At 33.0% G+C, this 18,555-nt stretch overlaps 1 protein-coding gene across 4 annotated transcripts in view; it reads right to left on the reverse strand.

The window, feature by feature from the left end:
• Window positions 1-342: 342 nt before the first annotated feature.
• LOC120345514 (uncharacterized) overlaps window positions 343-18,555 on the reverse strand; it is a 54,394-nt gene continuing 36,181 nt past the window's right edge. For 2 of the 4 annotated variants that reach the window (XM_039414988.2, XM_039414991.2), the window contains 19 exons: window positions 18,301-18,330; window positions 15,674-15,875; window positions 14,721-15,161; window positions 13,960-14,091; window positions 13,423-13,503; window positions 12,471-12,527; window positions 11,812-11,953; window positions 10,940-11,025; window positions 10,685-10,776; window positions 9,069-9,229; window positions 8,766-8,829; window positions 8,249-8,385; window positions 7,884-8,106; window positions 7,124-7,226; window positions 7,011-7,037; window positions 6,294-6,386; window positions 5,573-5,716; window positions 4,450-4,580; window positions 343-3,375 (listed from right to left, as the gene is read on the reverse strand). In XM_039414988.2, coding sequence (XP_039270922.2) covers window positions 3,120-3,375; window positions 4,450-4,580; window positions 5,573-5,716; window positions 6,294-6,386; window positions 7,011-7,037; window positions 7,124-7,226; window positions 7,884-8,106; window positions 8,249-8,385; window positions 8,766-8,829; window positions 9,069-9,229; window positions 10,685-10,776; window positions 10,940-11,025; window positions 11,812-11,953; window positions 12,471-12,527; window positions 13,423-13,503; window positions 13,960-14,091; window positions 14,721-15,161; window positions 15,674-15,875; window positions 18,301-18,330 — 2,602 coding nt within the window. In that variant the 3' untranslated portion in view covers window positions 343-3,119. The remainder of the gene's footprint in view (window positions 3,376-4,449; window positions 4,581-5,572; window positions 5,717-6,293; window positions 6,387-7,010; window positions 7,038-7,123; window positions 7,227-7,883; window positions 8,107-8,248; window positions 8,386-8,765; window positions 8,830-9,068; window positions 9,230-10,684; window positions 10,777-10,939; window positions 11,026-11,811; window positions 11,954-12,470; window positions 12,528-13,422; window positions 13,504-13,959; window positions 14,092-14,720; window positions 15,162-15,673; window positions 15,876-18,300; window positions 18,331-18,555) is intronic. The other 2 variants (XM_039414989.2, XM_039414990.2) reach the window with 2 other exon arrangements.

The raw sequence follows: 18,555 nt of genomic DNA on the forward strand, positions 1-18,555 counted from the left end.
AAACAATACGTCAAGCGCAAAAAGAAAGCAAATAACCATAACGCAAAGACAACGACTTTGTTAATTTTATGATAGTGAGCTGAGCGCCATGGATTTTCTTCCGGTATCAAACCTACGACTTATGTACAACATAAAACGATTATAATGACTTCCAGAAGGCCAGGTTTTTGTACAAAATCCTCAATGAACCAAACTAAATGTTGTTTACTAATTGGAATCTAAATTATACGATGGACGTAAACACCAGCTCCACAGTAAGACACAAGCAAAATGTGGGTGATTTCATACTTACCGATAACACACCCACCCCTCCAACAAGACCAAAGCAAGACACATTGCAAATTTTTCTTGGGCAGACCGTAGTGCAAAAATTTATTTTTTACAATTTTCAGAAATATTACAAGCAAAAAATATACAGCATTTTATTGCATTGATGGACATTTTGATTTTATGTTCATATTAGTCCACAATACTTGAGCACAATGCAAAATATTAGAATGTACAAACAAGATTAGAGTTATTAGTTACACATATACTAAGACATTTCCTTTCACTTCTGCTGGAAATAAAAAAATAATCAGAAGCAATACAAAACATGCAATTTCCTCCTAACCAAGTTCCTCACTTTGTTTTTCTTCCAAGACTGTCCTAAGGGCGTTTCTGAGAGCTTTTCTACCACTGTTATGTTTAGTTTAAGGAATGTATGACAGGACACAGATAAGAAATCATTAAATCTCATTGTAAATAGAATTTATACTTTTTTTTGAATGTAGGCTATTCTTTAAAACAAAGAAAATGGTGAGAAAAAGAACTATCAAATCACCGATCTCATTCAGGGAATCTGTCTTATGCACAGATGCCCAAACTTATTGACACATACGTGCACAGTAGAGAAAATTGGATTGATAAAGCACATGAATTTGGGAATGAAGCAATTGGGATGTGTCAGAAATGGATTGAATATAAATTGTATTAATGATAAGCAAAATAAAAGGTAGGAATCAAGAACTAGAAGGTCTCGGAAAATTAGGAATTATATGTTTATTTATGACAATGTATTATCAAAAGCATTACTAGCACAAAATGCAAGCGTTGATTATACTATACATATCAAAAGACAATAATATATAGATGGAGACATGATTGATTTCGCCAACACAGGTAAAAATTCAAACTTGAGTGAAAAATTGTGAACACAATGATTATAATCATTGATTTCTAGTGCAGAATATCTAACAATTAGAAATGTCCATGCCAGTACATTCTTCCAGTCGTTAAAGAAATATGAGTTTCTAATCCTTATTATATATCCTTTTGAGTGCCAATGTTTTTATGTTAATTTTTCAAAACAAAGGTTACTCTAGAGTCTAGACACTGGTTCCTTTCCTTGTGAATTTGTGAAATGACCTTGAATAGGTAAATTACTTGTACGCAAAAATTTTGCGAGGCGAGTTTGATTGATTGTTTCGTGATTAAAAGCTGGCAAAATACGAAAGTCAGATAGTTGATATGGGGGAGTTGATATACTTAACACAATAAATTTAGCTTAATAGCATTCATGATATTAATTTCATAACTTAATTCTATAAAAATTTGATAAAATCATTTCATGTCATATTTCATATATAAACTCAATTTTAATAAAAAATTTGGGAATTCCTCTCGTATAATTTTGATGTCTTAAAATTTACCGAATATTCCCAGTTTCGTGGGGGTAATTTTTGACACATAATATTATGTATTTCTTATATTAATCGGAATCAAACACACAATTTTTAATTGTATATGAGATTGAAACAAAAAATAGTGATAAGTCCATTCAACATGAAACAATGTAAAAACTAAACAAAACTGCTTGTCATAAAGCAGAAAAATTGGAAAAAAAAACTATACAATTTCATTAAATTCCATCACTTGATTATTATGTTTCTCATTTGTTTCGTGATAAAATGAATAATTATAAAAATAAATGTACTATAGTAAGAATTAATGCAACATCATGGATTATAATGTGTACCATCACAGGCGCAATGCCAAGAAAAAATTGTACTATAATATTTAAAAAAAAATTGTCAAATAAAAGGAACAAATGCTTATAGTACCCTGGACTAAATATGTACATTGTGAGATGTGGAATGACACTAGTGATGAATCCTAGACATGAATTTTCTTCATTTTCGCAACGATAATATTTGGAATGGACAATATTCATATGAACAACCAATTTTTGTCAGCCACAAAATGTTTTAATCAAACGACTGAACAGTGCAAATGTTTGTCAGGGAATGTTTACATATAGTCAGGAATTCAGAACAAACAAGCAGTTATTTTCAATATACTATTAATCATATGTTATATTCATCGAATGAAATCAAAGCACAAAGTAAAAGGTACCATAATCTGAATTAAAATCACGAAAACTGAAATCTCAAACCATTGAAAATATGTATTTTTACGTGAATTAGGTGGTATTATACTTATTTCAATGTCAAGCATCAACAAAAATGTGATGAGCCGCTCATTTATTTCCAAAAAAATAGGATTTATATTTGACTGATTTGATTCCTCAACACTCAATTTGTTGTATTTCGTAATCTAATGGGGGACACATATGTTTATTGACATCTAAAAACTTCCAAATTTGTGTACCAATGACACACTATACCATTTAATATATATTCGACTCACATCATACAAAGCTAATTTATCCTATTATTGTATGCAATATCACAAGCCAGGCAGTAAGTTACATAAAGCCAAACACCGAACGTTAGTCATGTAGCAACTAAATTTACAGAGAAAAAAGAGATAATTTTAAACATTTCATATAACACAAAGCGAAATAGCATTCTACAGAGCTGCGAAGCAAATGGAGAATACTTGACACATGTATGAATAATACTTTAAATATGTCCATAACACACCATTAGGCAGACTCTTAAAGAATATCATATAATGTTCTGTTGAATCCCAAAATAAATTCAGAGGTTGCAACCAGAAGGTAGTCAATATTTATTACTGTGACACATTGGAACATGAAATAAAATGCTTTCAACCGTGGGAGACAACATCTTGACCATACGTCTTCATATGCGTACCAACAAATCACATATTCAATTTCATACTATATACGCTGCGGTATATTCCGGATCCTGCTGCAGTAGTGACGATCCCATTTCCACTTCCAGATCCTCCCCCGCCGATGACGACCCGTCCGTTACTGGTCTCTCTCTCCCCACTAGTGGTTGTTCCTTCTGGCCGTCCCCTGGATGCCTTTGGGGGACTGACGCGTGCATAGCTACGGCTCGTGCTACCGAACCCGCTTCCACTGCCAACGCAGCAGCTAAGTGGACGGCGGGAAGTGACGCTTGTTGTCTGAAAGAGAATTGATGAATTTTCTGAAAAAAAAGCCTTTACAAAAAAGAATACCAAAAATTTCAAGTTTCATTTTCCCTGTAACATAATTCAAGACTTGAAAATTTTTGTATTCAGTGTTACTTTGTGCATATACAATATTGCTGAAAAACCTGGATTCTGATATTGTAATTATGATTCTGTGATTAGAGCAAGCCAGCATTATGGTCAGGTCATGATTATGCACCTGACTGTGAGCAAATCATAATGTAAAGTAAGAATGCAAATGTTGAAAAGCCTGACTGTAATCAGGGTACTTGGGAAACGGTGTTCAAACAAAACTTGTAGTTCATTACAATCATTCCAGAAACGCAAAATCACAAGCTGTTCAGTATAATTTGGCAATTATTGCAATTTTGCTTCTAACATTCTGGAAAAATAAAACGTACCTTCATGCCATATTCAATCAGTTTATATCAGAAAAAAAATTATTACAATATGCACAAAATGTAATAACAAGCAGCATATTAATTGAATCACCATTACTTTTACAATAATGCTATATTTCGTTAATGCAGCGACAATATACATATATATTGCATATAACATGCAGTAAGCACCATGAACATAGCTGATGATAATGTATGAATCCACAAACATTTCCAAGACAGGCTGACGGCATTTGATGTAAAAAACAAAGATTTTTTATAAATGACACAAAGAATCAAAAAATACCATAAATTAATGATTTGATTCTAAAGATCAATAAAGCTGAGAATCAATATTTAAATAAATTAAATTTAAGATGATTTTCACAATGTGATCAAATCAAATAAAAAGTCAGAAGACGGATGGCTTCAACCAATGAATACTGGATTAATTATTACTCACTTGACAGAGAAAACAATTATTTGCTTTACCAATATATTACGCAAAGGAGATAAAAGATTGCCAAATAGAGTGAGAGAAATGTCAATAAATGGATTGATTTTGAGCAGAAACTTGAATTTTCAATTTTTTATCAGCATTTTTTGTGTCAACAGCAGTTGCATGTTGTTTAGTATTCACAGATAGTTGTTCTGGAAAAGTACCTACCCTGATTTGGCAAGAATCCTTTCAATAGCTGCCATTTTTTTGTATTTCATTTTTTCTTCCGCAGGAGATAATTCGATATCCTCATATTCCACATACCTTTCTGGAATCTCGACTTTACCAGGCGTTATAAGCTGGAATGCAACAGCATGCGACAGGCAGGAAAATGCAGGAGAGAGACAGATAGAAGAGAAATGAAATTTCACAATTTACAAAACGTATACATTTGTTAGTCGCCAATTTTGAACCGCTTCACAAGATTAAAAGAACACCCATTCAAAACCGCAAATGTGAACAATATTGAAAATCATAAAAAAATCGAGAGAAACCATTTTTCGTGAGTATTTATTCCACCCATGCAATGAGCAAAATGACAAATTTTCAATACTTATTTCGACACATCGAGCCAATGTTACACAAATTTGGCATAAAAGACCTAAAAAATACATCATAGAAAACATGATGAATTTTTAATTTTGGAAGTTACTCATTGATTTTATGATTCTCAATATTGATGATATATTGCAGAAGCATTGCAATTATGATGAAAACAAAATGTATCAAGTTATCGGTTACTGAAGATAATTAGCTAACACACCAAAAATCACAATGTGGAACAGAGTGAAATCTAAACAAAAAATCAATGCAAATCCAAACAACGAAATGTTCTATCGCTATATATATATATTTTAACTAGTCTGAATAGTCCAAGTCTGCTGCAATTTCATTCGACTAAATTGAAAATACTAATTTTTTTTGTAAATGTTCTGAATCAGAAAAACATGAACTGCTAGCATATCAGCTGCTAAACTATAAACAAACTAATCAGCCCAATGAAAATTATTTTGAATCTTGGCAAGAAGTCAATGATATGTAAAAAATATGCTTCTAGAATCTGGAAAACCAAAATCTATAGAAATTTGGGTAATGTTTTGCTTAGCATTAACACAAAAAGACTTTTTCGTCTTATTCACCAAAAACTTCCATTTTATTTCATCCATATCCATTCAACGCTACACATTGTTTTCATCATATTTGCTATCACAACCCATATATGCATTATAAAGTCAATAAGAACCCATTCAGAGCAAAGTCAATTCTGTGTTTAACTTTGTATCATGTTTACCTGATGTGTAAGGTTGACATCTACTGTGATTTCATTGTCATCATTGTCATGAACTGGGTGAGTTTCCTGTTGTCTTGCAGAATCAATGGTTTCTCTTACTTGATCATAGCTGTATCCATATAAACCAGAACTTTTAGGATTGACCTGTGAAAACAAACGTGAATTAAAGGTACATACACGGGTTATTACTTATTGATCTTGATCGGTTAGTATGTTGATAGGTATTTGTCTGTTTCTCTGTCTGTCTGTCTGTCTGTTAGACACTTTCGTATGTTACGCGATATCTCACGAAAGCGAGGTTGAATCTGCTCCAAATTTTGCATGTGCATTCATCATATCTCGAACTAGAAGCCTATTTATTTTGGATAAATAGCGAGTTATTACTTAATCAATAGTGATGCGACACACAGTTTCGCTATCGAGTCAGAGGGAAGGATACACGCCGCTAGATCGATAAGTCGGCGGTCTCTGATCGCTATCTTGTTTAATAAGTTAACTACGTTTAGATTGCTTTGCTTTAAATAATTAGCCCATAAGGGTCAAAATTCAGGAATATTAAACCATAAAAGAGTTTTAAAATTTACATCCCAATTCCACATTAAAATTTTGTCTTCAAAAGCCATTTCCGCTTCATGTCACAAAGTAACTTGCAAAAGACGAAAAATTGAGGGATTATTTTATTTCAGGTGAGTATACAAAAATATTTCTGACGGCATCATACCTGTCTTTCCAAATCATCGATATCTAATTCTATTTGATGATTCATTCTGTCTTGTTCTGCACGAGCCATGTCACGTTTCGCTCTTTGTAGAACCTAATATATAAATAATTGAAGCTTTAAGAACACAAAATAACATGAAAGGTACAGGATTACAAACATTAGCATTTCATTCTCAGTGCTAAACTGTTTAGAAATTTCCAACTGGACTCAAATTGCATAAGTACAAGAGAGTGGGGTGGGGTTACTTAAACAATAGATAGATAACAAAGTGAAACAATATGAATTTAGGTTATTGAAGAGTATTGCTGGTTGCTTCACACTAATACAAATATAATATATTTACTAGTTAAATTATGTGCGTGTTTGAAGGAGTTCAACTTTCAAAATATGATATGTCAAACTTGAAACAAAACGTTACTGAAATATATTTGTGATAGCATGCAGCAAGACTTTTAAATCACTTAGAATAGTTGTTTCACTCATGATACAGACTTGGCCTTATATGCATACTGATTTACCAGTGCAAAACTATAGAAAAAGATAGTTGGTCCCCACGAAATATAATTTATAGGATGTGACTCCAGTTACAACTTTCAAATTCATTACGAATCAAGACAGATCACTGTAAGAGAGGAGTTGTCATAGGGCTTACTATGACATGTTAATATAATCTAAAAATATCAATCATTTTTTGTAATAACAATATTAAACAATTACCTTTGGCATTCGATGATGCTTCAGAGCCTGTGAAAAAGTAATGTAAAAGGATTAAGTCAAGTAATATATGATTTAGTGTCAAAATTGGAAAAGATGACAATTATTTAACATACCATCTGAACATCAATCCCCACTTTCATATGTGATCGTGCCGGTAAGGTCATTCCACCAGGCATGTCACCCACACTACCAGATTTTAAGTTGTTGCGTCGATTCCTGAATGGGAATGAATACATTGTAATGGATGATATTGATATGAGTGTGCTTCATTCATATCAATGGTTGGTATGGTATACTATTATTCGATTGTACAAGAGAACAAAATTTTAAAATTTTCTTGTAGGTATGGTAACACAGTGTTTGTTTTCTTGATCGAATTGAATAGAAATGCTGCAAGTATCATATTAATCAACATTTACAGGTGTGCTACCATCATGATATATATAGTTTTAGTTGGTCTTAGAATAGCAGTGGTAGCCTGTAATCTTTCTCAGAGATGAATATCCTTTACTTTTGATTCCGCTTTTACATTGCTTCTCAGAAATTCTCTTTAAAAAGTCAGACTAAGTTAGCATTGTAGTTATGGTGTCTACCACGTCCCACTTGTCCAAATTGCTACACTTTTACAACTGTTGTGATTTAGGGTAGATATATATTATGGGGAAAATGTTTAAAGTAAGAATATACGATGGAATTCATGCTTCGTTCTGCATTAAGATAGATGTAATACTTAGCAGAAGATTACAGTATTCATATAAAGCAAAATTCAAACAATTGTGACTTGTGTGGGACAAGTGCATGACAACACACCTGCAGATAAAGGCTAACTGTCCGCCTTGTTCAAAATTCAAAATAGGTTTTTCAAGAACAAACCTTGTAATTTCCTTCTGCAATCTTTTCATCTCTTTCGCTTCGTAATCGTAACTTTGATTTGAGTACGGAGCTTGAAATAATCTCTCTGCAGCTGATCTTGTTCGATGAAAATTACTCAAGTTAGAGGATCCAATACTTGATACAGATCTAGCTGAAGTTGGTCGAGGAGATTGTTTTGCCAAACTTTCGGCAGTCATGCTATCGACACTTGTTGCATGAGTAACTGCAACATGAATTCAATTTTATTAGAATGACTTGCAACCATTAAAAAATAGGTTCAAAACTCTGAACATATACATCCCACAATAGTGGCTGCACCTGGAAGCAAACGAATGTTAGCTAAAAATATATAAATATAGTTTTACCTCCTCTTCCAGGCAGAGTGAAATACTTTTTGACAGGTGTCGAGTTTGGTGTGCCACTGCTTGATGTACTGCTGTAGGAAGGACGGTTTGGAGTTGTTCTTCGTTCCATTGATGTTCTTTTCACATCTCGAGGAGATCTGCAACATTAAATTGTATTATGATGATAGGTTTATTCATGAGTTAAGAAATCGGCATAATCAGAAGTGCTTTCACAGAGAATTTATTCGATTGTATTGCGACCAAGGAGATAGCGTGCTAGCAAACTGATACATAGAAGCTATTGTTTCCAATAAAATCAGAATATTTTTAATTTGACATTGCCTGTCAAATTCTGACAATCTGATATTCATAAAATATCTTAAGGATTCAGAATGTACAAAACTATATAGTTGAAAATTTAGACTGTTATTTGACCTAAACGAAAAAAAAATTGATGCTTAAAATGTATGATAAATCAGCGGACATAGTTTAATTTCATCTGAAAACCTATTAATGTTGATCAAAACAAAATTTTTACCTTGTATTCGCTGATAAAATACTGGTTGGTGGGGTTTTGGGTGATAAAAGTGGACTATCATCTCCTGAACAAAAAAAATTAGAAATCTTATGCTTATGAATAAATTGAAATTTTTTAATAAAATTAAAAATTAGCATCATGATATTTTTTCTGAGGATGTTTTTATATTCTGAAATAACAAATAAAATAACACGAATAATTTGTTTATGTGAACATAAAATGAACCAACACCAAATTTGATGCTTGCATTACATTAAAAAACATTAGCCAGAAAGCATTGAAAATTCCAACCTTCTACATTACCTTTATTTAAATCTATACTTCTGAGTTTATCTATGATATCAGATTTTTGTTTGTTGAGACCTTCGATAATGAATTCAACTCGGCCCAACTCCCACTCCAGTCTTCTCTTATTCTCTTTATTTTGATTTGAAACATTGTCATAAACATCATCAGTGATCGGTCTAAAATTTATGAAGTAATGAATTGAAAAAGTTGATAGTTAAGAAGAGAGAAACAAGTTTTAGAAATGTTTGTCTCTGATCTGTGTTTCATCACACATTCACAAAGTTTGTGAAGCAGCACTGATACAGTACAGTAAAAAGCTACCATGTAATTGGTACTACCAGAAACTTTCTGATATAGCAACAACTATCTCATTCCATTACACCAGTGGTTCTCAACCTGTGGTACGCGGGAGCTCTTCAAGTGGTACGCGAGCAGATTTGAATTATTGCAACAATTCCCCTTTCAGTTGGCTAAAGTATGCCGGCAACGCTTTATCTTCCTTACTGTATGTATTCGCTGAACAGCGTTTATGGATGTTTCCCCAAGCATCAGTTTTCTTGTTTATTTCCGTAACTATAACCAATCAGCAATAAGTCAATAATGACGCAACAGGTAACAATTGCAATTTCTGCACTCAGCCGCTCAGACACTTCTGTCATGGTTGCAAACATTGCCTCGTTTTTGTAGTTTTGAGTGATATTTGTCAGTTTTCAGTTGTGTTTCAAGAAAATAATAGTGAATTATTTAACTTAATTGTCATTATGTCTTCCGCGGAGCTTTACTATAGTTGCAGTGATCGAAATTGAATCTCGGAAATGCTGCCATGGATAAGGCTAAACTTAGCTATATCAGTACCTGCAAACGGCACATGGTTGATTAATTTTAATAAAAAATTATGGTTTCAAACACGTAAACCAGTTTATATGCGCCAACATACCAAAACACTCTCAGAATAAGCATAAAGTTTGCAATAATAAAGTACAAGAGTAATTTTTCCGGGGTCAATGGTCGGGGAAACGTCCATAGCACTGGTGCGCTGATCGCCCTCGCCCGCTATTGCCCACCTTGAATGAAGCGATATGGGCATGTTTTTGTCCGTTTTGCGTATTACGCCACAAAGGATGTAGTGCCACATTATAAAATACACACATAGCAGGTTTCTTGAATATTTTTCCCCATGCCAAAAAAGGAGCTTTGTCGGTGGTATGCGGCCATAGTAAAAAACAGTAAAGTGGTACGCGGTCATTAAAAGATTGAGAACCACTGCATTACACCATAGATGACTTGATTGGCACGGGTTTAAACTTGAGATGACAACATAGTTAGGTCTGATGCGCTAAACACTAGGCTATAGCGCCCAAAAAATCATCTGATCTAACAAGATTTGCAGTAACAGAAAAAGGGTAAAGTGAGATGATCGCATTCCTCATAATATTAACTGCAACTGCATTTTTCTTATGTAAAAAAGCATTAGCCTGCTACAAAAGGCTTGATAATAGCATTAAAATACCATTTTATGAGAACCACCAGCACTACTGGCAAAACCTCAGTCAGGAAGCACTAAGAAAGGTGATATGTTGAGACATAAATCCTAAAAAATGAATCATGATTAAAATATTATTCGAACCAACCTCTGTTTTTTTATTTCTTCAAGAATATTCGCTTTCAATCTTTTTATTTCATAATTAAAATTATCGTTCTGTTGTGCCATTTCTTTTAATTTCTATAAACATAAAATAGTGATAAGTGATAGATAAATCAAACTACATAGCAAATTTAGATCAAGCATAAGAAGCAAACATTCAGCAAAAAATTAAGCAACATCTCCTGAGTAATAAACACCATGAAAATTTCTGACAAAGACTGCACATCAAAAATTTTACTACCTGCACTGAATTAGCAAGTTGAGCATTGACATTGCCAAGTTCTTGTTCAAGTTTATGTTGTTCCATATCTAACTGGGTTTTCTCTCCTGTGAAAAAAAATAATTCAGCATTTTTATAGTAATTGCATCATGGTGGAGTATTAGGATTAAAAACCCTTAAATTATATTAAAAATTTGCTGAAAGCTAGATAGGTGGTAACATACTCTGAGTCAAAAGTAAAAAAAAATTCACATCAACATAATGTTTTAAACCAATCATTAAATATGCAGCAATCACGAAACTATATAAAATAACAACGCTGCAGGATTTACAAACAAATCAACAAACGAGAATATCGGTTGGAGACCGAAGACTTATCGATAGAAACTGTGGTTTTGATTCATGACTCTATAGTGACACCGCGTGTCCCATCACTAATTAATTAATAACTCGCTAATTATACAACATAATTCATCCAAAATCAATAGGCTTCTAGTCCGAGATATGATGAATGAAAATGCAAAATTTGGAGCATTTTCAACCTTGCCTTCGTGAGATATCGCGTGCATCTAACAGACAGACAAACAGACAAATCTAATGGCTACTATCAACATACTTACCGATCTAACGGTCGATAAGTAATAACAAACAGTTAAAGTCAAGGTTCATGAGCCATTAGTTCACAATACGCTGCTAATCACATCCCCGATTAATCAGTTGAAATCACTTGGAAATTCCTCACGAACAAAAACTACTTTTTCCCAAACAATTGGTTCACACAAAGCTGGACGTTAAATGCATCTCTCATAATTCATTCATTTATATTAAAACTTAATCTTAAGCAAAAACCTCTTAGTAAAATGAAAATTTTCTCGCAATAACAAACAACTAACCTGTTGAATGTCTATTCCGAACCTTGAATTTAGCAATTGATAATTCAGCCTGGAGACGTTCTTTTTCAGAAAGTAAGTTCGTCACATCATCAGATATTTGTTGAAATCCTCTCTCACAATCATTCAATCTCTTTAATTTAGTCTGAAATATACAAAGTAAAATAATAATTGAGGATCATTAGCAGTGGTAAATAAAATTTAGTTGGTTCATATTTCACAATCCTAACCAATTGTATTACAGTACGCAGGTTGCAAATCTACGTTTTCGAATTGCCCAAAAACGTAATGCCAAACGGAAAGATTCTGGTCTTACAATGGCTACTTGTATCGAGCCTTGTTCGAAGAGAAAAAGTCATAAATAAGCGTTCCATCGAAAATTATATAGCCTATTTAAAAGCAAGCAAGTATTCCATGATATAAATCATAGAATTGTGGTGTGAGAAACTATATATGCAGACTTAAATCTCGAATAAAATGCTCTCGTCTCACACAGGGTGAATTTAATACGATAGGCAATGTCGAATAGGAAATATTTATATTTTTCAAGAAATACTAGCTCGCCATTTATCAGTAGCTGCTTTCACGGAGCCTTGCTTGATGTAAAGGTTTATAACAAAAGAATAATATAAATTGTTGATGAAAATCGAACAAACATTTACCTCAATATCTCTGTCATTGGCAACACTGTGTGGCATTCTTGATAGATTTTCTGTTGACTGAAATATACAGAATATAACTCGTGAGGATACATGAAGGATTTTGTATTTATGCCAACACAGAAGGAAGCTGATAATATTACCTAATCACACCACAAGCTAAGATATTGCAAAGGCAAAATATCAACACAGCCTAGCCTTGAGGCTGCACAATTGTGAGAGTATGATGTATATAGTGACAACAGTTTATCTAGATATTAAAATATACTTTGACAGTCTTCGAGATTTTCTGTCATGTTATGAAGAGAGAAATGCCCATATATATTGGCAAGAATGTGGCATTGTTAGCGTGAACATGAGCATATGATAAACTTGGTCGAAGACGAGTCCATGTGATGGTAGTGCGATTCAATCCAAATTACCAAATCCAGGATGAGACAATGAGAAGGAGGCCATAAGGACCCCAGAAGCTATCTGCAATCACTGAAAATCTGAAAGTGATTGGTCTAATGGTTGAGGAGAAAATCAACTTTGTATTCAATTTAGCAAAAATAATCCATACTTCATGTCCCACAAATTCTAGGTATTTACATCAATAAAAGAAATTTTTTTGTGTGATGTAAAAATATCCTTGTTACATCACAAAGGGTCAAAATAGTAATCTAGTGAGTCTTTTACTGAAGTGTTCTTGAATTTAGTCACATCACACTTGACAAAGTCAAAAGTGTGACGCAATCTATGACGATGTATAGAGTAAAGTAACTCGAGTGCTGGTGTTGTAGTGCTCGTTAAAATTCCAGACAAATTGGTAGTTCAAGAAGGGTAACAAACTCACAAAAAAAGTTACGCAGTTTTGATTTTGAAGAAATTACAAGAACGTTACATCAGTAAATTACATTAATTCAAGCAAAAATGTCATAAAAAATTTCACGTTATTTTCAAGTAAATAACTCACTTTAAGTGGGGTTTGTCTCTCAGGAGGAGGCAACTGGGCCGGTGGGGATTTAGCAGACAAGCAGAACGCTCTCAGTTGACCCTGTAAAAAATGTAATTTTTCAGAAATGCTATTTACTATTAGAAAAATTTATTATACTGGAATTTACCTTAGAATACTGATTTCAAATATTCCACATAGATAAACAGAAAAACCATGATATATGTTAAAATTCATGAGCTACAAATCGTAAGAGTGGTTCATGGGACTGCTGTTCAGTTAAGGCTCAAAACCCATGCATCTGAAACAAATACCTGATTAGCTATTTCCATACCAGACATAGACCCGTAACCGAACGAGAGTCCGTGTTTTGCCATATGATTATGCTGTTTAATTGGCTTTCCTCTCCCTTACAGTGAATATGAAAAGCTTATGAAAAAGTATCCTATACATAATAGTAAATTTTGAAGGAAAAATAGCCTTCTTAATCATCACAACAAACTCTAAAAAAATCAAAATTCAAATTAGTATATTGGATAGAAATTAACTATCACTGACCTTTTGTATTTGTTTAACTTCAACACCTGTATCAGGTTGTCTTGAACCTGGTGTTAAGGTTGTAGGTCTTGGTACTCCATTGTATGAAGGTGACAAATAATGTTTGTTGTTAGACGTGTCAAACTGAAAAACCTGAAAAAAATGTTGCAATGTTGCCAATCAAGTTCTGTGGCTATTCTATTTAATTCAAGAGTCTTGCTGCACACTTACACAAATATATTTCTGTAACGTTTCGTCCGACTGTTAGTTACGTTAGCTTTCGGTCAGACGAAACATTACAGAAATATATTTGTGTGAGTGTGCAGCAACACTCTTGAATTGAATAGTCATTATCACTCTTGCTATAGCATCCTTGCGTTATTCGCATACGGATCCAACTGCGTAAAGGAATAGAGCAAGGAAAGGTAGTTAGTTTCACGTAACCCCAACTGCAAGTTCTGTGACCGTAGCAATTTACATGGGTACTGGGTGAGCACTGGAAACCAGATTTTTTTGGAAAGATGTCACGGCACGTTACAGTGCAATATTCATAGAAACAGTCAAATTTAGGGTGATACATCGATCCCCAAAAATTAGAAAAAAAGGAATAGCTTTTCATTAAGGGCTTGAGTCATATCCAAGTACTGAAAATTTAAAAACGATCTGCCTATTAGTTCCAGAGCAAAGAGATTTTTTCCAACAAGAAATGTCACCCTAAAATAGCAGTTCAGCAAAACGATCTATATGTAAATTTTGTGTCCAATTATTCTAAAAGGTCTCACTTGTTGTTGATCTCTATTACTTCTTGCTGATGATGCATCGGATCGTGGTGTGAATACATCGTTCGGAGTTCCAGCTGATTTCGGAGGATTTTGGGATCTTCTGGGTGTTGTTCCACCACTACTACTATTTGTACTTGCTCTACCAGCAGATTGTGGTCGCTGTTGAGATCTCCGTTGTTGTCGTGGTGCTAAAAATACTTGATTCTCACGAGATTGAGCTATTTTGAAGTTCGCTATATATTGCCTCTGAAAGTCATCATCTTGGATAACGTACTCGGATTTAGCTTTTTTGATAGCGGACGTATTTCCACTATGTTGTCTTTGTTGTGGTGATACTGGATTTCCATATTGGTCAAGCATTACGTTTCCAGCACTTTTAGATGACATCATTCTCTGTCCAGAATCAGGCATTCTCAGTGGACGACCCATTTTGTCAACTCTCTGTGAATGTTTTAAGTACAAATTAGCATCCAAAATTTGAGTTGATTTTATGTCGCACAATGAAATGAAACTTCAGAACAATTGTCTAGTGGGTGAAACGTTAGACTTAGCAAGTTGGGTGTAATAAATAGTGTAAGCAAAGCCAAATCGGAAAGATTGGGGTCTTCCAAAGATAGAAGCGACACACATCGTTTAGATATCAATGGCTGCTTGCACAGCACTGGCCTCGTTCGAAGCAAAAAGTGTCTGGGTTGGAGCCAAAAAATCCCATTCCATTATCAGTCCTTTACAACTCTAACATACTACAAGCAGAGTTTGAAAAAAATTTCAATCTTCACTCCAGTAATAGATTTAAAAAATTTACTTTATAAAAATTTTACTTATAAAAAAAAACTTAAATTAATTATAAACATGATTTTCAGTAAAAATAAAAAATTTCTACTTAAAATTATTTTAATATTCTCAATATAACACTTTATAAACATCAGTAAATTCATATCTGATCAAACTACCTCCGCAGATTGTGGTCTGGGCATTGTCTTCGCCCTATTATTCATTCTATTTGCATTCATATGTTGTAGAGGAGGCATACTGATTGTACTTGATGCTACTTCCATTGGGTCCATGTATTCGTTATAAGTTCTAGCTCTGTAACGACGACTAGATGGTGGACCCATTCTCTGTTGCGGTTGTCCTCTTGCACTCATTGTTGCACTAGAATTTAAATTACTTTTGATTAATTTTTGATTGAAACTAAATAAAAATGTGATTTATATGTTGATGGTTTTTCAAGGTACTTTTAAAGCATATTTATTGAAATTTTTTATGTCTTTTTCCGCTCCGAACAAATGTGTTTAAAAATGATACTGAATTGAAGCTTGGAAAATACAATAATTTCAAAATAATCCAAAAATCAGTAAGGTAGCATAAAAATTGCATAATGCATGAATAATTTGGCCAGAAACAAACAACTCCAACGTACATTGTCATCTTAGCCCAATGGTCCCAAAGACTATATAACCATGCCATATTGATTATTCGGAAACTATATCATTAGAATAGAAAGCAATTTAATATTGCAGAAAGCATTGAGATTGGGTCAATAAGTAACAACTTGGGTCTTTATTTTGATCATTCTAGTCAATCCTAAATCTACCTAATATATCAAACTTATACCAGTATATTCCTACAATTATTAAATTTGAACAGGAATAAATAAAATCAAAAATAAATCAATCATAATCAAATACAGATCATGGGTAGGGATGTTTCTATATACCGGTACGGTACCTCATATTTGAATAGTACAGTGCTTTAGAATTTGGCCTTGCAAACATAAACACCACAATTAATCCAAAAAGTGGCAAACTCAAAAAAATATGTGCCAAATTTCACTTCACAATACCACAAATAAGACATTATCAAAAAACCGGTAATTTCAAATATCCAATTATGTTTAAAAAATCACAACCAAGTCACTATAATCACTTCATTGATGTTGTAATAATGAACGCATCATTCAGCATTACAACACCTTTGTTACGCTATAATCAAATGACCCAAACACACAACAGTCACAAAAAATACAATAGGTATATTGTTCATAAATCACCCGCAAAAAGTACACTTCCAGTCATGCATTACAGATACACCCATGGGTCAATTTTTTCTCTTTAAAAATTTTCTGTTTTGTAAACAGAGCTAGAGTTACTAATAACTCACTAATCTTTTAAGAACATTAGCCAAGCCGCAGTAAGGCTCATATTATATGAATACGGTTTAGGTAGGCAACAGCCAGGTAAAGAAGAACCCAATTCACAATCTATGAAAAAATTTCTTAGTCAATTGTTGGTTATTAAATGGCATGTACTCAGGAATATTCCAATTTTCATTATCTTTATAGAAAATTTGCACATATGAATCGAGTATACATAATAGAAAAAAAAGGGTTATGCAGAATGACATTTTAAAATCCCAGACACTGAAAATATTATGATTTGAAGACATTGCTTTGTATACATTATAATTTAATTATAACAAGAGCTCTTACTGAAGAAAACAATCCTGATAATGATAGTTGGGAGAAAATACCAATATAAGTGTAAGCATCTTAAGAGAAAGAGAGACTATGATGCAATAAAAACAACCTGATATGGGACAATACATTCAACATTACAGATACCTTTAGAAGAGAAAAAGTTCCAAATAGTATAATGCACATATAAGGTGAGCATCCACAAACCGAATATACAGGATATAAATACAAAATTCTAAGAATATTTCCTGTTAAAAACTACAATTTTAGAAAACAAACATCTGAAACTTCTGGTTACGTGTAGGTTATTAAATGGAATAAAATTTCATAAGTTAAGACTGAAAGCTTCAGTACAATCGCTTTTTCAGGTAACCGTTATCACTTTTTGTCATAAATACAATGTCTTTTAGATAATAGGAATTCAAGACAACTAACTCTAGTATATTTTCATAGTAATCAGTATATTTCTCTTATCTAAAAATAATGTTGATCTGGAGTTGTTATTGATTATTAGAAAAAACATATATAATGAAATTTGTTTTATAATAATGTTCAAGTGTATGCTATGAAAACCCAATTCCGTTTCATGTGAGAAAACGTTTAATCATTAAAATCAGAATAATAATCAATGTTTTGCAGACAGAATCATAAATCTTGGAATGATTGCATTCTCAATATGATTAAAATATTTAAACAAAAAAACAAATCATTCGAGGAATACGAAAACCATTGCGGTAAGTAGTAGGTTAAAGCGTTGGACTTTATTATGTTGGTTGAAAATCTTAAGTTCAAATCTCATGTCCACCATCTCACCCAGGGTGTAAAAATTCGGCGTCTAGCCAGAAAAATCGATGCACTTTTAAAGTTTATAAAGTCCCGCGTTCAATTCAACATTATTTTAAACAATTTTGAGTAAGCTATATAAGCCCATTTACTATATTGCACAATAAACATAATCTCCAATGTAACAGATACTTAGATTCGAACTTATTATATATGTATCATTCCATCCACACAGTGTTCATGCAACAAAAATCATTCCCATATGCGATGAGTGCTTGATTATATACAGAAGTGACAACAACAAAAAAACACACAAATTACCTTTTGTTATTTGTAACCCACTCACGAAGTCTGTGTTAGATGTAATTTCGTAGAAAATTAGTTGATAGCAATATTTAAAACTTGTACAATTTATAAATTGAAAGGAAAACTGAAAATTAGTTTGAGTACAAAACACATTGTTATTATTAGTATGTTTGTCAACCATATATCAGATCGTAACGGTGTTGAGAAAACTCAAGAGATTGACTCGACTCGGTCAAATCACCATTCATTAAAGACTCAATATGACTCAAG

The sequence above is a fragment of the Styela clava genome, chromosome 8 (genome assembly GCF_964204865.1).
Source record: "Styela clava chromosome 8, kaStyClav1.hap1.2, whole genome shotgun sequence".
In the NCBI taxonomy this organism is placed as follows: Eukaryota; Metazoa; Chordata; class Ascidiacea; order Stolidobranchia; family Styelidae; genus Styela; species Styela clava.